This window comes from Engystomops pustulosus, chromosome 7 (assembly GCF_040894005.1).
Source record: "Engystomops pustulosus chromosome 7, aEngPut4.maternal, whole genome shotgun sequence".
NCBI classification, from domain to species: Eukaryota; Metazoa; Chordata; class Amphibia; order Anura; family Leptodactylidae; genus Engystomops; species Engystomops pustulosus.
In genome coordinates this window covers 147,297,820-147,322,134 of record NC_092417.1, presented here as the reverse complement: position 1 = coordinate 147,322,134, position 24,315 = coordinate 147,297,820, and the positions used below count along the sequence as shown (strand labels likewise).

General features: G+C 45.5%; 1 protein-coding gene across 4 annotated transcripts in view; it reads left to right on the top strand.

Annotated features, from left to right (window-relative positions):
- Positions 1-8,035: 8,035 nt before the first annotated feature.
- Positions 8,036-24,315, top strand: part of AP2A2 (adaptor related protein complex 2 subunit alpha 2) — a 43,527-nt gene continuing 27,247 nt past the window's right edge. For 3 of the 4 annotated variants that reach the window (XM_072118162.1, XM_072118161.1, XM_072118159.1), the window contains exons 1-2: positions 8,038-8,337; positions 20,191-20,259. In XM_072118162.1, coding sequence (XP_071974263.1) covers positions 8,271-8,337; positions 20,191-20,259 — 136 coding nt within the window. In that variant the 5' untranslated portion in view covers positions 8,038-8,270. Of the gene's footprint in view, positions 8,338-20,190; positions 20,260-24,315 lie in introns of all 4 variants that reach the window. The other variant, XM_072118158.1, reaches the window with a different exon arrangement.

Sequence of the window (24,315 nt, the reverse complement as noted above, 5' to 3'; positions counted from 1 at the left end):
CTGCAGGAAGATTCTTCGAGTCCTGTCTGGTGTTCCAGGGCGATGGCCCGGGTGCCCACAGAAAGGGCTCTGAGTGCCACCTCTGGCACCCGTGCCATAGGTTCGCCACCACTGTCCTTTAAAATTCTCCCATATTACAGTTTGTTTTACCATACTAAAGGGAGACTCTTACTGACTGTGACTGGTCATAAAATAGTTTTATTTTGGGGCCCCACTTTGTCTAGAACCGGCCCTGACTGAGGGTGTGTGCTGGGCCTACCTCTCTATATACTGGGGTGTGTTCTGGGGCTACTTCTCTATATACTGGGGCTGTGTTCTGGGGCTACTTCTCTATATACTGGGGACCTGTACTGAAGCTACATCTATACTGGGGGGGGGGGGGGGTGTTCTGGGCTACCTATCTATGTACAATATAATTTGAAAGACACTGTACATTTTATTTTATTTTATTAAATAATGCATGTCTCTTATATATTTTTCATTTTGCGGGGGTGCTGTTTATGCTAAAATTGGGGCACATTCTATATAGTTTAATGACCAGGAAGGGGGCAATTTTTTGAGATTCACCCTGTAAAGCAAAGTACCTAGAAACTGCCCAGTTTAAGCACATTAAAATCTTCTGAAACTATTTCTTATACCGCCTCTTTCAGAATAATGCTGCGATAATCTACAATACTGTGTACTTTTTGCTTTGTCAGCTTTCAGGAATTTTAACATTCTTGGACATATGTTCATTAATGTTCTGAACTAAGAACAAAAGTTTTATTCATTTTAATGGCTGGCAGAGTTTTTCTGATAAGCGCTGAAATGTCCACTAGGCTTCAATGTTTCCATTTGATGTTCACAAAGCGAATGTAGCTGGTACTTACAAACACAGGACAGGTTTTGAATCCTTTTTTTAAGCCATAAAAAGGTGAAGCACCTGTCAGCAGAATCCACCTTAAAAACTCTACTAGTTTCCTAAAAGAAAAATTACAACATGGTGCCAACATGGTGGCATTATCTAGAAATCAACTTTGAAGTGATCAGCAAATAAGTGGTTTAAATTCAAGGAGGTGGATATCTTAGAGCTGAAGTTAAGCTGTCATCACCACAGAACTACAATTTACATCTATGGGGCACATTTACAAAGGGTCCACGGACCGAATTTTTTGTCGGGTTTCCAGACTTTTTCCGTTTTGCAATCGCAATCGGATTTTGGCACAATTGCGCTGACTTTCATGCAACACAAATCGGGGGCGTGGCTGTCGGACAACCCAACTGATTCGGACTAAGAGCTGGATTTAACACCAGGAAGAAGAAGGTGAACTCCGGCGGACCTCAGCGGGGAAGCGACACATTCAGGAAATTGGACGCACAATCTTAGTGAATCGTGGCAGTTGCGAATCCTCGTCGGACAATCCTCGGGGATCGCGACGGAACGGGTAAGTAAATGTGCCCCTATGTGTCCATGGACGTTGCTAGGACTGCTTTCCTGAAAGGGTAGGGAATGTTCAACTTTAAGCGAGAAAAGCTTTATTTCAGCTATGGGCTTTCTGCCTCTATGACTTTTCTTTAAGAATGAGGGCAAAGTGCCATAAAAGGAACATGAACTTGAAAGTATTCATCTGCTTAAACCCTTAACACATCATGACGCGAGTAATATTTGCTATCTTATAGACGGCAACCATTACCATTACATGTGTATGGCACCGTATCACTCCATGCGGCCATTGTCTTCTATGGGGGACGTACGTATGGCTGCAAGCATGCAGCCGTGCATACATCCCCCATACATTTGTGTAAATGCATCCTTAGAGCATGCCAGTCGCACATGATTACCGTATATACTTGTGTATAAGCTGAGTTTTTCAGCACAAAAAATGTGCTGAAAAACGTCCCCTCGGCTTATACACAAGTCAAAAAATGGACAAAAAAAAAACTTATTTACTCACCCTCCGGTGGCCCCGATGCGCAGAAGACAGAAGATGTCGCAGAAGCAAGAAGAGGAGCCGGGAAGCCAGAAGAGGACCTGCGATGACATCGGGGGAGCAGCGCTGCGCATCGGGGCCACCGGAGGGTGAGTAAATACGTTTTTTTTTTTTATTCTGTGCTCACTGTATACTACTGGGGGCATGCTGTATACTACTGGGGGGCAGGCTGGGGTGGCTGTATACTACTGGGGGGCAGGCTGTATACTACTGAGGGGCAGACTGGGGTGGCTATGTATACTGCTGGGGGCAGGCTGGGGTGGCTGTATACTACTGGGGGCAGGCTGGGGTGGCTGTATACTACTGGGGGCAGGCTGGGGTGGCTGTATACTACTGGGGGCTGCCTGGGGTGGCTGTATACTACTGGGGCTGCCTGGGGTGGCTGTATGCTACTGGGGGCTGGCTGGGGTGGCTGTATACTACTGGGGGCAGGCTGGGGTGGCTGTATACTTCTGGGGGTAGTGCTGTATACTTCTGGGGGCAGTGCTGTATACTACTGGGGGCAGTGCTGTATACTACTGGGGGCAGGCTGTATACTACTGGGGGACAGGGCTGTATACTACTGGGGGCAGGCTGTATACTACTGGGGGCAGGCTGTATACTACTGGGGGCAAGCTGTATATTATAGGGGGCTGGCTGGCTATATACTTGGCTGGGTCTGTGACCAATGCATTTCCCACCCTCGGCTTATACTCGAGTCAATAGGTTTTCCCAGTTTTTGGTGGTAAAATTAGGGGTCTCGGCTTATACTCGGGTCGGCTTATACTCGAGTATATACGGTAACCCTTAGAGCACCAGTGGTGCTCTAAGACTTAAGAAGGGCAGCAGTGAAGATCACTGCCACACTGGAGGTGCCTTTCTGTCACAGCCACCTTCAGTGGGGCAGAGATAACCACTTATGCCTTTGTTAACCCTTAGCGCACCACTGGTCACTGGCTATTGGGGACAGCAGTGTGAGTACTGAGGGCAGTAATGGCTACTGGTGGAAGTTATGTGACTACCAGGGACAGCAATGACTACTAGGGACAGCACTGGCACTATTTTGAGGTAGCCCTGTGAGTACTAAGGGCAGCCGTGTGACTACATGGGGCAGGCACATTGACTATTGCCACTGTAGGAGCATAACTCTGATCTCTAGGTGAACAACAGAACACTATTAAAATTGTCAAGAAGGTGAAGGAGCTGATGATAAAATGAAGAACCCAACATTTTCTGTGTTGCTAAATCTTCAGAGCAGAGTTCTGGCTGGTAGAAGCTGACATATCTTCCAGAAGAAGATTAAAAAGAATTCCTCTGGCTAAAGACACAATGGGGCACATTTACTTACCGCGGTGCGTTGTCCGACTTCGGGTCCGGCGCGATTCACTAAGATGTCGCTTCCGCGTTGAGGTCCCCAGAGTTCATCTTCCTCTTCCTGGCGCATGTGAGTGCTTGATCTTGCGACACATTTAGTTTTTTAAATTCTTTTTTCCAAGTTTCCTGTCGTGTGCAAGCCGGCGCCGATGCGCCACAATCCGATCGCATGCGCCAAAAACCTGGGGCAATTCAGCGCAAAACAGAAATATTTGGGAAAACCCGACGGAATCGCGGTCCGTGGACCCTTAGTAAATGTGCCCCAATATGTGCATTGCTGGATTTACAGTAAATGCTGGTATTACTACAAATTGGGGCACATTTACTTACCCGGTCCAGCAAGTTCCCTGAAAGTGCATTGTCTGACAATAATGCACTGTGCCGTGATTCACTAAGATCATGCGCATGTGTTGCTTCCCCGCTCAGGTCCACCAGAGTTCACCTTCTTCTTCCTGGTGCATGTAAGTGCTTGGTCGTGCGACACAATTTGAAAATTACACTCACCGGCCACTTTATTAGGTACACCTGTCCAACTGCTCGTTAACACTTAATTTCTAATCAGCCAATCACATGGCGGCAACTCAGTGCATTTAGGCATGTAGACATGGTCAAGACAATCTCCTGCAGTTCAAACCGAGCATCAGTATGGGGAAGAAAGGTGATTTGAGTGCCTTTGAACGTGGCATGGTTGTTGGTGCCAGAAGGGCTGGTCTGAGTATTTCAGAAACTACTGATCTACTGGGATTTTCACGCACAACCATCTCTAGGGTTTACAGAGAATGGTCTGAAAAAGAAAAAAACATCCAGTGAGCGGCAGTTCTGTGGGCAGAAATGCCTTGTTGATGCCAGAGGTCAGAGGAGAATGGGCAGACTGGTTCGAGCTGATAGAAAGGCAACAGTGACTCAAATCGCCACCCGTTACAACCAAGGTAGGCAGAAGAGCATCTCTGAATGCACAGTACGTTGAACTTTGAGGCAGATGGGCTACAGCAGCAGAAGACCACACCGAGCGCCACTCCTTTCAGCTAAGAACAGGAAACTGAGGCTACAATTTGCACAACCTCATCGAAATTGGACAGTAGAAGATTGGAAAAACGTTGCCTGGTCTGATGAGTCTCGATTTCTGCTGCGACATTCGGATGGTAGGGTCAGAATTTGGCGTCAACAACATGAAAGCATGGATCCATCCTGCCTTGTTTCAACGGTTCAGGCTGGTAGTGGTGGTGTCATGGTGTGGGGAATATTTTCTTGGCACTCTTTGGGCCCCTTGGTACCAATTGAGCATCGTTGCAACGCCACAGCCTACCTGAGTATTATTGCTGACCATGTCCATCCCTTTATGACCACAATGTACCCTGTAACATCTGATGGCTACTTTCAGCAGGATAATGTGCCATGTCATAAAGCTGGAATCATCTCAGACTGGTTTCTTGAACATGACAATGAGGTCACTGTACTCAAATGGCCTCCACAGTCACCAGATCTCAATCCAATAGAGCATCTTTGGGATGTGGTGGAACGGGAGATTCGCATCATGGATGTGCAGCCGACAAATCTGAGGCAACTGTGTGATGCCATCATGTCAATATGGACCAAAATCTCTGAGGAGCTTCCAGCACCTTGTTGAATCTATGCCACGAAGAATTGAGGCAGTTCTGAAGGCAAAAGGGGGTCCAACCCTTTACTAGCATGGTGTACCTAATAAAGTGGCCGGTGAGTGTATATCCCGCGCTCAGTCCGAATCAGTTGGATCGTCCGACGGCACGCTCACCAATTTCATTTGCATGGAACCAGTGCAGCTGCACCAAGAAGTGATCGCGTGCGACACAATCCCAGCACAGACACCTGTTAAATACCTGTTGCAAATCCTGAAAACAGTGCAAAGTACGACGAATGTGTAGTGGACAACTCTTAGTAAATAAGCCCCATTAGCTCACAATTCTGCAATCAATACACAACACTGAGCTTGGTTTTGGTTCTGTTTGGTTTCTTTTCTGTCTATGTGTGTATATATATATATATATAAATATATATAGTCAGCAATCGAAAAAGGCAGGCAGCACTCCAAGGTTCAATTCAAACGTGAGTGATTTTTATTGGAACGGGTAGCGACGTTTTGGTGTGTTACACCTTTCTCAAGCCCTCAATACCATATATATGCCATATATACTCGAGTATAAGCCTAGTTTTGCAGCACAAAAAAATGTGCTGAAAACCCAAACTCGGCTTATACTCGAGAAAGAAATATAGGTTTTACCAGGTTCTTGTGGTAAAATTAGGGGCCTCGGCTTATACTTGGGTCGGCTTATACTCGAGTATATACAGTGTGTGTGTGTGTGTGTGTGATATATATATATATATATATATATATATGCACAGATACATGACTTACATCATTAAAGGGGTTGTCTAGGCTCGTATATACTTTTTTGGAGTGGGGAGGCTGAAAAACAAGAAAGCAGTTGTACTTACCCCCTCTGGTGCTCCAGTCCAGCATTGTGCCTCACATCACCCCGTATGTATACAGAGATACAGCAGCGATGTCACCACCACAGCGCTCCCTGTGCAGCCTCTGCCTGCAGCCTGTGTCAGTGTTACACTGACCACAGCCAGAACCTGCAGCTCTGCCCCTACCACCCCCGGTCTGTATGTATATAGAGATACAGCAGTGACATCCCCACCACAGCGCTCCCTGTGCAGCCTGTGTAAGTGTTATAGTGACCACAGCCAGGACCTGCAGCGCCCCCCATCACCTCCGGTCTGTATAAAGATACAGCAGTGACATCCCCACCACAGCGCTCCCTGTGCAGCCTCTGCCTGCAGCCTGTGTAAGCGTTATAGTGACCACAGCCAGGACCTGCAGCGCCCCCCATCACCTCCGGTCTGTATAAAGATACAGCAGTGACATCCCCACCACAGCTCTCACTGTGCAGCCTCTGCCTATGACCTGTGTATTACACTGACCACAGCCAGGACCTGCAGCGCCCCCCATCACCTCCGGTCTGTATAAAGATACAGCAGTGACATCACCACCACAGCGCTCGCTGTGCAGCCTCTGCCTGCAGCCTGTTGAAGCGTTATAGTGACCACAGCCAGGACCTGCAGCGCCCCCCATCACCTCCGGTCTGCATAAAGATACAGCAGTGACATCCCCACCACAGCGCTCCCTGTGCAGCCTCTGCCTGCAGCCTGTGTAAGCTTTATAGTGACCACAGCCAGGACCTGCAGCGCCCCCCATCACCTCCGGTCTGCATAAAGATACAGCAGTGACATCCCCACCACAGCTCTCACTGTGCAGCCTCTGCCTATGACCTGTGTATTACACTGACCACAGCCAGGACCTTCAGCGGCTGCCTTCTGGTTGTGACGTCACCGCTGCGCCTCTGGCACATCACTGAACTGGAGCGCTAGGGAGATGTACAACTGCTTTCTTATTTTGATCCTCCTCAGCTGGGACAACCCCTTTAATAAGGCATGGTACTGTATTTTTCTGCTCAGTAGTTTAGGATTTGTGGGGCTAGGTTTAGTTGGCTTAGGGGCACACTTAGGTTCCCATTTCACACTGATCGCAAGTGTTTTAGTGTAACCAAAGATGCAATTGGTAGAAAATCCTCCCTACTGTGCTGGATTTGCGTTCTTATGCGTTTTTTCTAAATAAAGGAATGAACTTTTAACAATTCTTTTTGTCTGGAATGCTGGAGTTTCTGGAATTTACAATTTGCGTTCCTAAGCCTACATTCACGCGGAACGTATGCCCGGCATATGTCCCCAATACGGTTGTGTGAATGAGGCCTAAACATAATTAAAACACATTGGGGCACATTTACTAAGGATCCGAACACGGCATTTTCGTCAGTTTCCCAACTTTTTACCGTTTTGCCCTGAATTGCCCCGGGTTTTTGGCGCACGTGATTGGATTGTGTCACATCGGCGGCGGCTTGCATGCGACACAAACTGGGGGGCGTGTCCGTCGGACAACCTGACTGATTCTGGCAAACCGCAGAATTTAAAAAACAAATTGTGTCCCAAGATCAGTATTCACATGCATCAGGAAGAAGAAGGTGAACTCCGGCGGACCTGAGCGGGGGAAGCGACACCTGCAGGAAATCAGGTGCACGATCTTGGGGAATCGCGGCAGCTCTAAATCCTTGTTCATTCCGGATTGGCGGCGTCAACGGGACAGGTAAGTAAATGTGCCCCATTGTGTGAACACAGCCTGAAGCAGATTTTTGAAACTAGTAGTGGTTCTTTGGAGCAACTGCTCCTGGGTCCAGCGCCTGTCTCTTCTAGTAACATGCTGGGGTATACAGGTAGAGACATTAGCTTGATGTCACCAATAGGGGGCGTAATCTCTGAGAGTGCCTAGAACTTGAAGCTGATGGGCCCCAGTGCTAAGTCTGTTCCGAGCCCCTGACTACAGTCCCCTGACCCTCTGCACCCCCTCAAGTTACGCCCCTGGGCTGGACCAACACTAAATACGGCCCTGTTTATAAGGTTAAACCAGTCACTATGTATAATACTACCGTATATACAGTGTAAGCAGCGCTGCTGTGAGTGGTGTATGCACTGCAGTACATCAATGTGGACACTAGGGGGCACATCACCCGCTCGGCCGAATGCAGCTATGTAAATAAGCGATCCGCTATTCATCCAATGACGTGAGCTGTCAGCACCTGTCAGAGCCCCGCCCATATATATAAGCCGAGGAGGCGGCGCTCCTTCCCTCCATCCCCGTGGCCGCGCTTCCTGTGCCCTCTCTCTCTCTCCCCCAGGATCAGTGCGCGGTCCCGTGTACTGTGCACAGCGAGAGGTGTAGGCGGGGGCGCGCCGGGCCGGAGGAGACACATCCAGTCATTACCCGGTCACGTTACAGCTCCTCGCAGCGGCCCGGGGTGTTCCTCCGCTTCTCGTAGGCTCCGGGCGTTGCCCCCCTCCTCTCTGGGGAATATGCCCGCTGTGTCCAAGGGAGATGGCATGCGGGGCCTGGCCGTGTTTATCTCAGACATCAGGAACTGTGAGTATTGGGGAGCGCCGGGCAGATGGGGAGAGGCATCATCTGATAGCGGGGACCGTTACTTGCCCCGGTAGGGGGCGCCCTGCGCGTGACACCCAGTGGTGGGGGGCACTTACAATGTACCAGTGAAGGCCGATCTATCATCAGGGGGATTCAGTGAAGGTCAATCTGATGGAAAAAGCATCACCCCAGTCTGTGATATGGAAAAGGGATGCAATAGAGAATTTAGAATTTTTTTCGGGTGACTGTATTTAGGGGCATCCATTATAAATAAGGTCTAATTTCCTGTCTGCCATCGCTTATGTATTTGAATACATATTTGTATTATTTTTTTTCATATTTCGCAACATTGTAGATGATTTTTCATTCGGAGCCCCCCGAATCTGCTTCTCACGTCCAATTCCCGGGATTACTCCTATATTTCGGATAACACAGTGCCTGTTAGTAAAGATGTGCAGCCCATAAATCCACAGTGGATGATCCCATAGAACCATAAATCATCAATAAGTTCCTGATCGATTCTGTATTTACTCCGAGCCTCTTATGAGACGTCAAAAATCAATTCCACGTATCCATATATTAGTTACAGCTGTCTCTGGAAAGCTGGGTGACAGCGGTCTGCGGCATATCTCATAACCCGAGTCTACTGGAGGCTTGTTATAGAACAGCTGGAGCTGAACAGGTTATACATGGTGTTCTAGCTGCAGGCAGAATGTTATAGAGCAGGGGGAGCTGAAAAGAATTAACATAGTGTCCTATCTGCAGATGGCATGTTATAGAGCAGGAGGAGCTGAGCAGATTGTACATACGTAGTGTCCCATGTGCAGGTGACATGTTATAGAGCAGGAGGAGCTGAGCAGATTGTACATAATGTCCTATCTGTAGGTGGCATGTCATAGAGCAGGAGGAGCTGAAAAATAATTAGCATGTCCTATCTGCAGGTGTCATTTTATAGTGCAAGAGGCGCTGAAAAGAATTAACATAGTGTCCTATCTGTAGGTGGCATGTTATAGAGGCGGAGGAGCTGAGTAGATTGTACATAGTGTATTATCTGTATGCAGCATGTTATAGAGCAGTAGCTGAGCTGATTGGTATATAGCTTTTGGGGGAAGATTCTGTAAAACCTGTGGACTAAAATCTCTGTTGGCAATGGCCACTTGTCTCTGTATAAACAGGCATGTAGAGGGAAGGTTGTGAGTTATGTTTAATTGGATATTCTGATAATTTTGGAGAATTTTCTTTGCGATCATTGGCCAATATCAGGTGTTAACCCTGTCCTGCCCCTCCAGTCAGTGTCCATGACACTGCTAGAAATGGAGGAGTAAATCCCTAGGTCAGTGATGGCGAACCTTTTAGCGGCCGAGTGCCCAAAAAGACACCCAAACCCCCCCCCCTTATTTATCGCAAGGTGCCAACCAAAAATTAAAGCAGTAACTTACTGCTCTCTGTTCTTCAACAATCATATTGGCCTCCTGAGGACAGCAACACAGTAGAATGATGGAAAATTTGCATAATTTTAGCTTTTTCCCAGTGTCCCTTTGTAGACCTGTAGGGGCCAGCAGAAGGTCCTCCAGAGATAATTCGGCCCTATCTACTCATTCTCCCTCTTCCTACAGTCCCAAGTAGCGAAGTAAGTATCAAAATATGACTGAAAGCAGCATCTTTTAAGTTGCTTGGAACTGCAGGAAGATTCTTTGAGTCCTGTCTGGTGTGCTGGGGCGATGGCGCGGGTGCCCACAGAAAGAGCTCTGAGTGCCGCCTCTGGCACCCGTGCCATAGGTTCGCCATCACTGCCCTAGGTCATAGAGAAGAATGAAGCCACAGGGCGCAGGCTTCACGGGTCTCTCCATTCATTAGGGAGGACAGGACACTCTTAGGCCCAGTTCACATCTCAGTGGGGTCTTCAGTTATTTGCATCGGTTATTGTGAGACAGAGGTAACATATAATAGAAAGACTTGCACCTGTCCTGTTCCACCACTCCGGGTTTATAATTGAAGACCTAATGGAGATATGAAAAGGGTCTTGGTACAGCCTCATTATAGGATTTAGGCACAGGTACAGGTACTGACTTCAGGCTGTTACCTAGGACAGTGTCCACATCATGATGTCCTTCTATACTTTGATGGATTCAGCATGACATTAAGTGTTCCGTGATCTTGCTCTGTTTTCTGAACCGTAAGGAGTCACTTGGTCAGAGTTGCACAATTATGTCCCCTACTGGCTTCATTCAACATCACAAGTCTGGCATATGATGTCCTAATAACATTTGGGATATCATGTATGTCTCTGACCCTCTTGGGGTAAGTTCACACAACAGTATTTTGAGTTCATCTTTTTATGTAGAAATCAGATATAGGATCTACAGGCTGAAATGATAATGGAAAGATTTGATGATCTTCAGTCTTTTGACTTTAAAATACTGAGCAGAATACTGCTGTGTGAACTTACCATAAGAAGGTCAGAGACGTACAGTCCGATATGTTCAGGTCATTATCATAGGCTACCTTTAGCAGACTTGTGATATAATATCCAGCCAGTAGGGATTTCCTGATTCTCCAGATAGCCCTGGACAGGCCCAACAGTGACGCCCATCAGGGACATAACTGTTCTTGTTGCTTTGACTAAGAGGTCAGTGATTTTGATTTGCCCTTTATACACTGGAAAAGCCTGTGGTACTTGCATCAGTTGTACTAGCAGCCTCCTGCTAACCTGAGTGAGGCTAAATGAATTTTCCAGAATTTCTTGGTGGCCAGGGAAGGGGTGATGGGAAAGATTAGAAAATATATACGTTCCCTGCCCCAGCCTTGCTTCATTCTTCCAGTGTCTTGCACTGACCGCTCCAGGAATTGATGCACTGTTGTGGCAGAGACTGGAAAAGCAGCACAACGCTGGAACTGGGAAAGTACTTTAAGGTTATGCAAGTCAAGTGACGTAGAAGCCACATTAAACTTCATAAATTGGAGAGACTTGGTTTATCACTCCAACAGATGACTATTTGAGTAGTATTGTGCCCTCTAGTGATTGGGCGAAGGACAACCAACTGGACTGATGGATAGCGGTGCACACAAGTGAACCTCTTTATGTATGGATCTTTGACCTCACACCAGTGCTCTTAAAGAAGACCTTTGGTCACCTCACACATTTGAAGATGAACATACCATTCTGCTACATTTTCATTTTAGCTCCCACCATTACTGAGATCTTAGTCCCGGTATCTGACCTATGTAATCCTCTATACAGTTACAGTAGGGGCAACTGGGAGGAGATGTGTGTTATGATTATCTACTTGTTTAAGCATAACACCCCCTCTGACATCTGCTCCAGCTCCTCCTCTGTGACAGTAGCGAGGATGAGAATGGTCAGATACTGGGACTGATATTTCAGCAAGTGTGGGAGCTAGAAAGAAAATTCCCCTACAGAATGGTGTGCTAATCTCCACATATGTGAGGTGGTGAAGGGTCCTGTGTTGAGCCAGGTGGCACTGGTGAATGGAATTAAGGTCTATCCTTTTCAGCGATGCTTTTCACGGTTGTCTTTGATATTAGTTAACCTTAGATCAATCCTACTGGCAGGATTGTGGCGGTATAATATATGGTAGTCTTTATTCCAATTATACCTAAGCTATGTGCCCTATATGTGCTTCTGTGACCTGTAGCATCTCCAACCTTATCTCTCATTGAGCGCATCAAAGGGCATCACTAGTTGGCAATGGTTGCTGTCGGCATTGATGATTTTCAGGCCCAAGTACATTCAGAGAAGCAATAATAACCTCATTCAGGCTTGTAAGTGCGAGTGTGATCTCAGTAATCCCTTAACTTTTACTTCTTGGTGCAATTTCAGTACTAATAGTACAATTGTATTGTTACAAACTGCTGCTTCTATGGCCTGAAAATCCCTGAATATTTACCTATATTATAATTATTGTTCTAAATATTGCACTCCTAATGTTACCAAATATGGTCACAAGGAAATGGGGCAAATCGGTTGTTTTTCTGGCAATTGTTTGATCTTGTGTTTTGTGGGTTTCATTTTGATTCTATACATTGTCATACAAGTACATTGTTCCCAGTATTATCTCAAGACCAATTTACTACATTTCACAGTATTGGACCAGCCTTAGAACGTATCCCCTATGATGTATTCTAGTCAGGGGCAAAAGTCACAATAATGTTTGTGCAGGCATCATAGATACATATAATTCCTGTAAAATTGCCTTTAGTGATGCTGATAAAGGCAATTTTATGGTTTTAAAAAAAATCTCATGCATATTAGTACGCGTGAAACTTGTGAATAGCACTATTGTGGTGTCCAATGCTAAGTAAGAAGCAGCGTGTCCATGGAGAGTGAGCGGATTGGGAATATCTACCATATTCTTCACAGTTTGATTCAGATTTTTATCTTTTGGCTAAAAATTTGAAATCTTTTTATAACTTCAAGTGATAGATTTATGTTGAGATGGTTACAGGATGAGTAGCTGGAGATCACGTGAAAATAACCCCCCCCCCCTAACATTTCTCAAGTTTTCTGAGGTTCAGAGTTCACATCTTGTGTTTTGGGTTTTTTTGCCATGGATTTTACATTTTAAAATCACTTTCCCAGTGAAATGGATGGTTGGCTACTGGGTTTCATCATCCTCTTGTCGATAAAATGAGCAACATTCTCTATAAGCTGGAATATGCAACATCTGCAAAGAGTTTGGATGTTCTCTCTGTGTTTGCGTGGGTTTCCTCCGCGTCCTCCGGTTTCCTCCCAAACTCCAAAACATACTGGTAGGTTGATAAGATTGTGAGCCCCATTGGGGATAGGGACTGATTTGGCAAGCTCTGTGCAGCGCTGCGTAATGTGCGCTATATAAATAAAGGAATTATTATTATATGGGCGGACATTGCTGGTAACATAGGACCTTTTCATCACAATTTGTGTCTGTAGCCCTACCGTGGATTCTGACCCGGTTTTTGACTTGGATTTTCTGATCTGGTCTGGAATATTCGAGGCACCAGATTTTGGGGGTGCACTATTCCTACAAGATTTATAGCTTGTTCCCCTACAGCAGGGAATATTACATAATCTTGGTGTAACAAAGCCTTTGTATACTACTTAATATTTTGACTCGTGAAGCATGTTGTAATCCCAGATTAGAGGAATCTAAACCTCGGCACAGACCGGAGGCCTGTCTGAGTATCAGGAAAAGTATGGTTGTAATGAGCAAGGAGGCCGACTGGCTGGGAGGGCTCCACAGTGTTGCTTGAACTATAACATTAATTTGTGAACGTTCCAAATTGCTAAAAAAAAACATATATTTTCTGTAAGGTAAATCCTCCAGGGGTGAATTTATATTTGCTTTATATGGTTCGCGGACATTGTCTGCACTAACGCCAGAATCCTCACAGATTTGCGCCAAAATACTGTCTAAAATGTTTTGCACCACATTTGTAAACGCTTTTAGATTTTTTTTTTTTGGCACTTTAAGGATGTGTCCAGCATGGTCTTCGAAAATCGGAGAATGGCCTTGTGGGAAAGGGGGCTGGCCAACAGAAAATCGCCTGTGCGCCCGTAAATTGTGGCACACGGCTTAGACCAACTAAAAGGAGCTTTAAAGAAGGAACCAAATTATACTGCAGCAGAAGTTATTATCCCAGCGATAAATCTGCCGTAGGAAAAGACTAGTGTTATTTATCACTAGACTGGTGGAACCTGAGACACGTTGTTAAATTACCCCCATTTTGGGGTCCTCAGGAATTGTTGCTAAATCGATGTTCATGTTTTCATGAACATTAGCGATACATGACTGTCGTCTGGATGTGAAATACTGAACATGCGCTGAACAGATGTCACGGACCGACTACAGTTCAAGGGACTAGACTCCAAACATCATAGTGATACATAATGCAAGGAGCCCCTTTTTCCCAGCAGTGTTGACACTAATCATAACTACAGCGGGGATAAGGAACTCCTTGCATCATATGTGGCAATGATGCTTGAAGTCCCGACCTCTGACCTGTGGTCTATTTTTTTTACAGAAGGACCATGGTCATGTGCCGCCTGCCTTATGCACACGATCGTACAGGGGCCCGTGATATGGCTGCACAATATTCGTCCATGTTACAGCCCCCATAGAAGTGGCACACGGTCATACGCTGAGCAAACAGTCACCGCACTGTGACCCAGCCGGCTGCGTAACTTTCAATGTAGTAGAGGGGAGGGGTGAGGAGCGCTCACTCCCACTCCCTTCTCCACTCACTCGTGTGAGCACAAGGCCATGCAAGGGGCCTTACATTGTACCCCCTCTAAGATCATATCGGCTCTCGTTGAAATCATGAGAGATGTGTTTAAAAAGATTGAAATAAGTATAGAATCCTAAAATATCTGTAGGTCCTACCTGTCCATGCCATGTTTTGGCCAAATAATTTAGGATTTGCATCAGCTGGACAGCGCTAGCGAAGTCCCTATTCTTAAATCTTTGTCACTTGTTACTGAAACTTGGTTATTTCTATTAAAAAAATGAGTAAATTGGGACACACCTTCATCTGGTAACACCCAGCGCCACACAAAACTGCGTACCACCCGTTTTTCAGTGGTTGGGACCCGGCTGCACTAAAAACAATACTTTTTAATGGATCCGCACCCACAGATATTATTTTAAGACTGTGTGACTGATCTGATAATATAGAGCATGTTCTAGTCATCACTCATACACCACTCATACACCACAGCTTATGGGATCCATAAAAAAGGGGCAACAGACTGGTGCAAATCAACTTTAAAAATCGGGGGGTAATGGTGACTTAATTTTTCTGCTGATTTTTGCCACGTTCCAGTGCAAGTATCTCAATAACACGACACGAGGGGGGGGGGGGGGGGGACCTCGCAGGTCAGGAAAGGTGAACCGTAGGGTATAAGCATAATATGATAGGTCGTTATCGTACGTCAGTCACCGGATACAAGGAAGAGGGCGCTTGGACTACAGCAATACTGTATATACTTGCCATATTATACCCTCTGAGCATGTAATATTACAGCCCGCTTCTTGTTCTGCCGCTGACATTAACCAGATGCCATGAACAATTATAGCATATTTGCATAATTCCCCATAAAAAATAATTTGGATTACTCATGTGACTACAGGCAACGGAGGAAAACAAGGTACATGGAATAATTGTAGTCACTTAGAGGAACACTTATAATATTCATTTACTTGGGTGAGGGGGTTTACCTGCTGCAGGTGCCAGGACGGCTGTGCCCTGTGGATGCCCGGCTGATGGCAGATAGTGAGGTACAACATGTCCTACTTTATAGCCAGCCGCAGTCACCAGAGACGCTGTTGTTGTCAGAGGGCGGCGTGTGCATGGCAGCATCGCCCGTTCACCCTTTCCTGAACGTTTAGGAGTTGTTGTTTTTTTTTTTTCTTAAAATAGTCACAGTAATAGCAGTTATGGGTTTAGGAAAATTAGATGAGCATCTGCTAGAACATCTTTTGCTAAGCCCCCTGGGTTTGGTCTACTTTGTTTTGTCACAAGTCTTTAATATGGCAAAATGAAATGGCTGAGTGACTCTGCAGAATAGGATAAGGGACGACCCTCGGGCTTTGGGGTAATAAAAAAGAAAGCAGAAGGATGTTTCCTCTATTTTGGTGACTATTGGTGTCGCTGCCGTTGTATGACCAGCATTCATCTTCTACAGACCGTGGAATAGAAGCTGAAGCGTTGTGTGTCCCCGGCACATCAGGATGTCAGGACATTGCTGCTCCGGAGCAGAAAATACAATTACACTCCACTGCCTTGTAGCTATGGGAGATGTCAGTACAAGGCGGCCATGCTTCTCCACAGCCTGACCCTCAGCTCATACTTGTACATGATGGAAACAGAATTTAGGGCCAGTTTACACTTCTCTTAGGTCTTCAATTATTTCCTTATTTTTAGCCAAAATCGGGAGTGGTCAAAATAGTCTTTCCAACAACTACACGGAGTTAATGGGTAAAGGGATAATGGAAAGACTTGCACTTGTTTTTTTCTGTTCCAACACTCCAGGTTTTTGCTCATAACTGAAGACTAGAGATGAGCGGACCTGTTGATAAGGTTCAGCTGCCGGACATATTGCCTTGGCTATGATTGGCCAGGGGGACTTTACGGAATGTGTTTGGGTCAGGCGAACGAACCATTGGGTCACACGCTCATCTCTACTGAAGACCTAACTGACGTGTGAATCGGGGCTCATTCTGTTCTATGTAGATATGGTGTGCAATAAAATGCAGTCTATTGTTCTCTGTTGAGATTATTGCCAGGAAGTCCTTAATAGTGTCAGCCCCGGTGGCCACATTGTCCTGGCCCCTGGCGGCCAAAGTGTCCTCATTCCAGCACCACCTGCAGGACAATGGCAATAAAATTACCTTAATACAGCCATCTATACCCTTTAGTTAGCGCACCTTTAAATCCTTTGAGTACATTACAGATTGCAGTAATGGTCGTCCACTAGTACAATTTCCCAAATAGTAGATCTTGAAGTGGTTAAAATTTGCTGATCCTCCATTAGTTGCATTTGTTGAATTTTACTCTCTTGGTCACCCTCCCTTTCCTTTTTTATGTGACGGGGGACAACATAAGGGTGTACAGAAGGAGAGGCTTTGGGCTATAAAGTCCTAGGGGAACACTCAGTTTGTGCTCAGTGTAGCTGTCTGATTCATGTACATCAGAATTAGAGAGCACATCGCCAGCGTTTTTTATGTTGCACTCCCCCTTATAGAAGTTTTACACATTACAAAACTTTTTAAACATTTTAACATGTGAAAACGGGTATAACTTGAAAATAAGATGGCCTTTTGCTTAAAGGGGGCCTATCACCAGTTTTTACCCCCAATAAACTACAAGCCCTCTCACGTAGCGTATAAAATGTCCTTTCTAGAATTCCCTCTTTCATGTGAAATGTAACCCTAAATAAAAAGAAAAATCTCCTCCAAAGTCAGCGAAAATTGAGCAGAGAAGAGTCATATTTTAGCCGAGATGAATCGAGTGGAGAGGCTGCGGGTGGAGGGTCACTTCAGACAACTTAATCAGCTCCATAGTACCTACTAACATGCTTTTGGTGTTATATTAAAGATAGGAACCTCATCTTTCAGTTTGCATCAGCTATTGGTTCTGTGAGCTACAGAACATGAGATACAGGCAGTAATAGACCTAGTTGGATACAAGAGGTGTAATTAATACTATTGTTGCTACAATGTCGCTTGACACTAGTCGTCCTAGGCATAGATATGACAAATACATGGTTAGTGTCACAATATACGGTTACACATTACTGTTTGCTTAGTTGATGGTACATACACATCCTCTGGGTCCCTGCACATCTATCCCATACCCTGTGGTATTTCATCTAGTAATGATCTTTTGTTTGGGTTGTGGTTTGTCACCATTGGGACACTAGATGAGTGAGCGTTGGGTTACTCCTGTATCATCCAGTGGACATGCTCCTCTTCCTCACTTATGTTTTATGGCTTGTGGGTATAGTTTAGGTTTTGCATGGTCATGGGTATCGCCCGGTCTCTGTTCTGTGTTGGCGGACACTCCCTGTCAGTCCTATACAGGTTTCTGTCTGTTTCTTTGGATTTCTTCCATGTGACGGTTAACATGTTTTATCTGCAGGAGCTTTCATGTTATCTCACATATACACCCCGGGTGACGGTGATGTCTATGCAGCTGGCGTCACTACTACTAGTTTTTATATACACATCTGGTGAACCGACTATAAAAGGGAGAGAAAAACTTTTGTAATATTTTAGTTTTTTTGCTCTGCAACGCTAGCTGCAGGACCCTTACACTTCATGGATATGTGCCGGACATTTTATAAATATTTTTCAGGACGATGATGGTCCCTCACACACAGCAAGGAATATCTCTGCCCAGTGGCCAGATATGCTGATGACTTAGGGATGACAAAGCTATACCAAATTATGCAAATGAGCCAGTGCCCCTCCATGCTGTAACTTTACAGGCTATTACACTGTATCATCCTGCCCCCCTACTCCTTCTCAGAACTTCCCTCCTTTGCCTGGTGTCCTCTCACAATGGAGAGGGGTGAGGAGTGCTCACTCCCCTCCCATCTCCACCCAGTCCGTGTGAATGAGGCCTAAGGCTCACTGCAGTATGTAATCTGGTTACCGTATTCTTCGGACTATAAGGCGCACAAAAAATCCTTTGATTTTCTCAGAAATCAAAGGTGCGCCTTATAGTCCAGTGCGCCTTATATATGAACCCTACTTGCAGACAACAGCTGCCTTGAACTGTGCACAGGTCTGCCGCCTGCTGGTCATTCATCCTTATAATCATGTGCACCCTATACTCCGGTGCGCCTTGTATATGAAACTAGATGTTTTAGCAGGTATTTATTGATGGTGTGGCTTATAATCCCAAAAATACGGCATTAGAGATGAGTGGGCATGTAGTTCCAATTCAGGATCGGTCGCACCATAGCCATAGGAATAGCAATGCCAAACCCCAATTGAAACTATTGGGCGGCTTATCTCTATTGTTCAAGTTAAGCAAGATTTATTGTATGTCTAGGTTCCTTCACTAGTTTTGTCATATTTGTGGTTTGCTCTCCTGACATCTCATACTCTGAAGCTCCTTTCCATAGACTTCTGCATCATATAGTTCCTCTTATACCTCCTGGAAGGTATAAATGATACCAAAATGTTAATGTATGTATCCATTTTCAGAAGTAAAAGGGAACACTGCATTTCACAGTTGTAACAAAAGATGCTCCATGATGTCTAGGGGTATATGGGACTATACTAATAGGGACGTTACAGGAAAGGCAATGGGTAGCTCCAGATTTTACCCCCTTAAACTACCAGCCCCCTCAGGTCAGCCCCTCCGAAAGGACATTTCATTTTCTACCTATCATAAATCACCAGAGAAATGTGAAAATAAGCAGAAAAGATTCATAATATGCCTGAGATGAGTGAAGTTTAGAGGCTGCAGGGGGAGTGTCACTTCAGGTGTCCCTGTGTTCTTTTCTTTTGTACCTAGAAACATAATGGCGGCATATTCAAGAATAGAATATCATCTTTCAGATCAGATCATCTGTGAGCTACAGGACCAGGCAGTCAAAGGCATCCTTGGAAATTTAAACTGCAGGATAAATTCCGATTCCTGTCTTTTTTTTTTTAATGTCTCGATCTCAGATTCAGTAGTCATGTTGGAGAACCACAACCCTGAAAAATGTGATCTGTAAAGCAAGATTCTTACCTTTAATATGGAACCAGCATTTATCTAGGTACTAAAGAAACTAGGCATCTGAATCGAGTCCCCCCCCCCCCCCTCTAAACTTGACTCATCTCATGCAAAATATGACTCTTCCCCGGTCATTTTCACATGACTTTGGTGGAGATTTTTTTTTATAAATAAGCAGCCAAGGTTTCACATGATTTTAGAAAGGACATTATATACACTATCCTGATACTGTGAAGTCTGGTGTCGGGATCCCTTTAAGGCAGTTTAAAAAAAACTGCCCCTGGTTCATCTACTCTGGATTTTGATGGTACTTGCTCATAGATCCAGGCAACGTGACTGTGGTAATCTTTTTATATTTTATATCCATTGCCTCCTTCCTTCTAAAATCAGCTTTTAAAATTATGCATGAGAGCTTGAAGGGCCCTGGGGGGCATTACCGCAGCACATTAGTGTTACAGATTCACAGGATGTTACAATGAGCAGAACATGTCTCACTCTACCCCTGCTCTCTCCTTCTTTCTTTTTAATCTAGCAACAGTTTAAAGTATAGGGGGAAGGGAGACTATCGTGACCAGCAAGCACTTCCTAGTTGCACAGCGTTCACAAACCTGTTTCTTCTCATTTCAGGTAAAAGCAAAGAAGCGGAAATCAAGAGGATAAACAAGGAACTCGCCAACATCCGCTCTAAATTTAAGGGTATGTACAGAGGATGTGTAGTTGTGTATCTCATCATCCACCTACATTAAACGGGTGGGAGCGCAGCAGCGATGATGGATTTGCCTTCTCCCCTTGTGCTGGTCCTGATGTTGGCGCGGACTATATTCTAGTCCATTACTGCGCTCATAGACTGTGCAGCACAGTCAGTATATGAGAGGCGTTCTGCAGCATGAAAGCAGATTCTCCCCTCTCATCTGGTGCCTTATGATAAACTGCTCCGGCTGCACTCCGGGAAATAGAGGAGTTAATCTGATTCCAGAATAGAAGCATCCGAGAATGTCGTGACAAGAGAATCCAGTGCCATAGCAACGCGGAGGATGAGCAGTCAGACGCAGCGCAGCCGCTGTCAGAACAATCTCATGTTCTCAGTAATACACCGAGCAGCCATAACCTATTAATATCAGACGCCATCAGATTAGTTAGTGCCAAGCAGATACAGCACCCGGGTGCCCTATTGATTCAGCAGGTAGAAGTATAGATCTCGCAGCTTGTTATCCATGTAAGACACAGGCCGCAGTACAGTCAGCGGGACTGTACACATGTACCAGAGAGGAGTTTGTCATATAGCAATACATAAAAAGCCAATTAGAGGGGTTATGCCATAAATTAACCTCTTAATGAAACACACAGTACTGCACAGCATTGTTAAAGGGAAGCTGTCACCAGATTTTTCCATCACCTACTAGTCCTCTTTGGTAGGCTATGAAATGTATTTTCTATAATTGCTTCTACTATGTAAAATCTCCCTTGTTTACCTGTAAAAAAAAAAATAAATTCTCCCCCCAAAAACATGTGAAAATGAGGAGAGAAGAGTCATATTTGAGAAGAGTCAAGTTGTGAGGCTGCAGATGCCGTGCCTCTTCACACGGGCCTAGCTTCAGTTCTGTGGTATGGAGAATCATGCTCATGGTGTCATTTTAAAGATAAGGAGCTCATTTTTTGAATTGCTTCAGACTTGGACATGGAAATGCAAGCAGCAGATAAAGATCCAGTTATGTCTATTTCTTGCCTATTTCTTATTTAACGGCCTCTGGATCTGTAAGTCCAAAGAACCCTCAAGCAGGCCCGGTGCCAGCACCCGGGCAAGTGCCGGGGTACTGGAGGGGCCCACTCGGGCCACCGGATCAGTTGTACCAGTGTCGCTATAAGACACTGGTACAATTGATCACCATCCGGATTGATCGCTTTTCTGCCTCTATGCTGCGCTGGTCGGGAGCGCAGCATAGAGGCAGAATCTAAAACTCACCTGTCCTGGTTCCCACGATGTGGCGCTCCGCAGGGTATGCAACGGCTTCAGAGCCGTCGCACATGATGACGTCATCGGATCGTGTGTGCCGGCGCGTATGGGAGGCCCAGGCCGAAGACAGCTGCAGGCGCTGCTCCGGGGGAACCAGGGAAGGTGAATTCTTTTTTCTTTCCCGGAGGGGGGGGGGGGGGGGTCAGTGTGTCCGCAGGGGGAGGGGGGATAGTGTGGCCACTGGAGGGCGGCCCACAGAGGGGCCCACTAAGGCTCTGTCGCCCAGGGGCCCACTAAAACCTGCAGCCGGCCCTGCCCACAAGCCTCATGTGATCCAAAAGAAAGTTTCTTATCCTTTATACAACACCAAAACCATGTTTGTAGCTACTATAGAACTACAGGTAGGGGCATCTGAACATTAGTCACTAACGTGAACAGATGTTTGTCCCTATCCGCAGTAAGAGAGATGGTGAACCCTGTGTGTAGTAGTGCACAGGTGCAACCATGCATTTACAAAACGCAACCGTTAACACATGCAATGTTAACTTGTGTTAACGGAAGCCTTAACATTAGCATTTTGTAAACACAAGTGTTTACATCTGTTTAATTAGGCAAATCTCTATACAGCTGTTGCAATGGGTTTTTAAACGCATGCGTGAAACGTGACGTGTGACCGCACCCCTAGATCTTTTGTAGTTTATCCCCTATGTGTTACCAGAAAACCTATTTATGCTGGCGGCTATACACAACTCCAGACTCCTATCCTATACTAGTGTGTACACGGACGTAGAGTTTTATACATCGGAGCTGGAGCAAAACTACACTATACGTTTACCAAAAAATGTTTCTGTTGACTCACGGTTTTCCTATATGTGGAAAGATGTGAGCGCAGGAATTGTATGAGGAGGCGTCACAGGACATCCCTGTAAAAAGCTGAGGTTGTACAAACCAGAGCCACCCGCAGGGAAGTCCTTCCAGAAATCAAAAACAGGAAACACTACCAGATAACCAAGGTTTCCTTTCTGGAGAAATTGCATAGCAAAGTGAAATGTTGTCAGCCTCCGCACAATGGGACGGATTTTACTAACACTGTGTAACATTTACACCACGTGAACAATGAACAGGGAGAAGATGTGTCACACTTATCCTCGTGATCATATGTTCATTTTTTTTTCCATCTGTAAGTAAAACCATGGCAGGTAATTTCAGTATTTTTCAGACTGACACCTTATTAGGAACATTGATTAGAATAATAATAATATTATACTAATACAATCAGTCCCCGGGTTAGACAAGATAGGTTCCATATGTTTGTTCTTTAAGTTGAATTTGTATGCAAGTTCAAACTGTATATTTTATAATTTTAGATCCAGACATTTTTTTTTGCTGTAATTGGACCAAGGATGATAAATAAAACTTCATAAGCCACACCTTACAGCTGATCATTGCAGCCTGGGAGTAAAGTAAAGCATCCAGATAGGTTCACCAGACGTCACAGTGGTCCAAGAGGTCCGTCTGTAACTAGTGGTCGTCTGTAAGTCAGGTGTCCTTAAAGGAAACCTACCACCATGGATGTACCTATTAAGGTAGATCCGGTGGCAGGTTCCTCTCATGTAGAGTTGTATAGCCCTTTTTAGGGCTAATTCTTTGGTGGCCCATAACTTTTGCAAATTTTAATTCACGCAATATTCAAATTTTCCCCCAGGCTACTGGGGCGTGGCGTAACTGGAGCTGAGGCTACATGGCGCTGCTACTCCACGCCCCAGTAGCCTCTTGTGTTCCGCCTACCCTGACATTTTTACTGCGCAGCTCCTGGTAGCTGTACGCACTGTTCTGAGAAGCTGGGTTCTGCGCAGTAGCTCCGGCTCCAGAGTCGAGGCCGCGCAGCCAGCGGCCTGTGTTCTGTGCATGCGCAGAACCTGGCTTTGCAGACGAGTGTGCGGAGCTCCTTGTAGCTGTACGCTGAATATGCATTGGTAGGCAGAACGCAAGAGGCTACTTTGCAAAGAGTAGCAGCGCCATGTAGCCTCAGCTCCGTCTACTCTGAGCCCCAGTAGTAAAATTTACAAAAGTTATGGGCCACCAAAGAATTAGCCCTAAAAAGGGCTATACAACTCTACATGAGAGGAACCTACCACCGGATCTACCTTAATAGGTAGATCTGTGGTGGTAGGTTTCCTTTAAGTATGGGACCACCTGTAATCTTTATATAGGACCATCATATTCCTTAGCGCTTGGGGGGGGGGGACGCTTGAATACATATGTGTATTGGGGTTTTGTAATGGTTTGCACTGTTGCAGTTGCTGGAGTAGAAGGATGAGAAGAAGGATCAGCAAGCACATAAACCACCATCAGCCGGGCTGAGCATGCATGTGTATGGTGGGCGGTGGATGCATGGGTTTGGTTCAGAGGAAATAGGGTTGCAGAATTTATTGAGGAGCTTTTCTTCATTGTGAGTCATAGAGCCCTCTTTATTATTGTAGAGCGCTTGTGGGGGCGGAGGGGAGACTAGGTAAGTGGCACCCAGGGATACAGTCCACCGAATGTCTGCACTCATGATCAGGGAAGGAAAGCCTTTGTGGCACGTACAGTTGGTACATGTGAGAATTGTTACCTGTGTAATAACCCTCCATCCGGACCACTGACTAGTCCGATGTAGTAGCCATGTATGCACAATGGGTTTGATGAGCTCTGCTGCTAAAGATGCCATACGGGCTCCTGATAAGGCTTCTGTGCCTCTGGGTATCACTTATTTGTCCACCTCTCTTACATATATACCATTTATTGACACAGCAAAA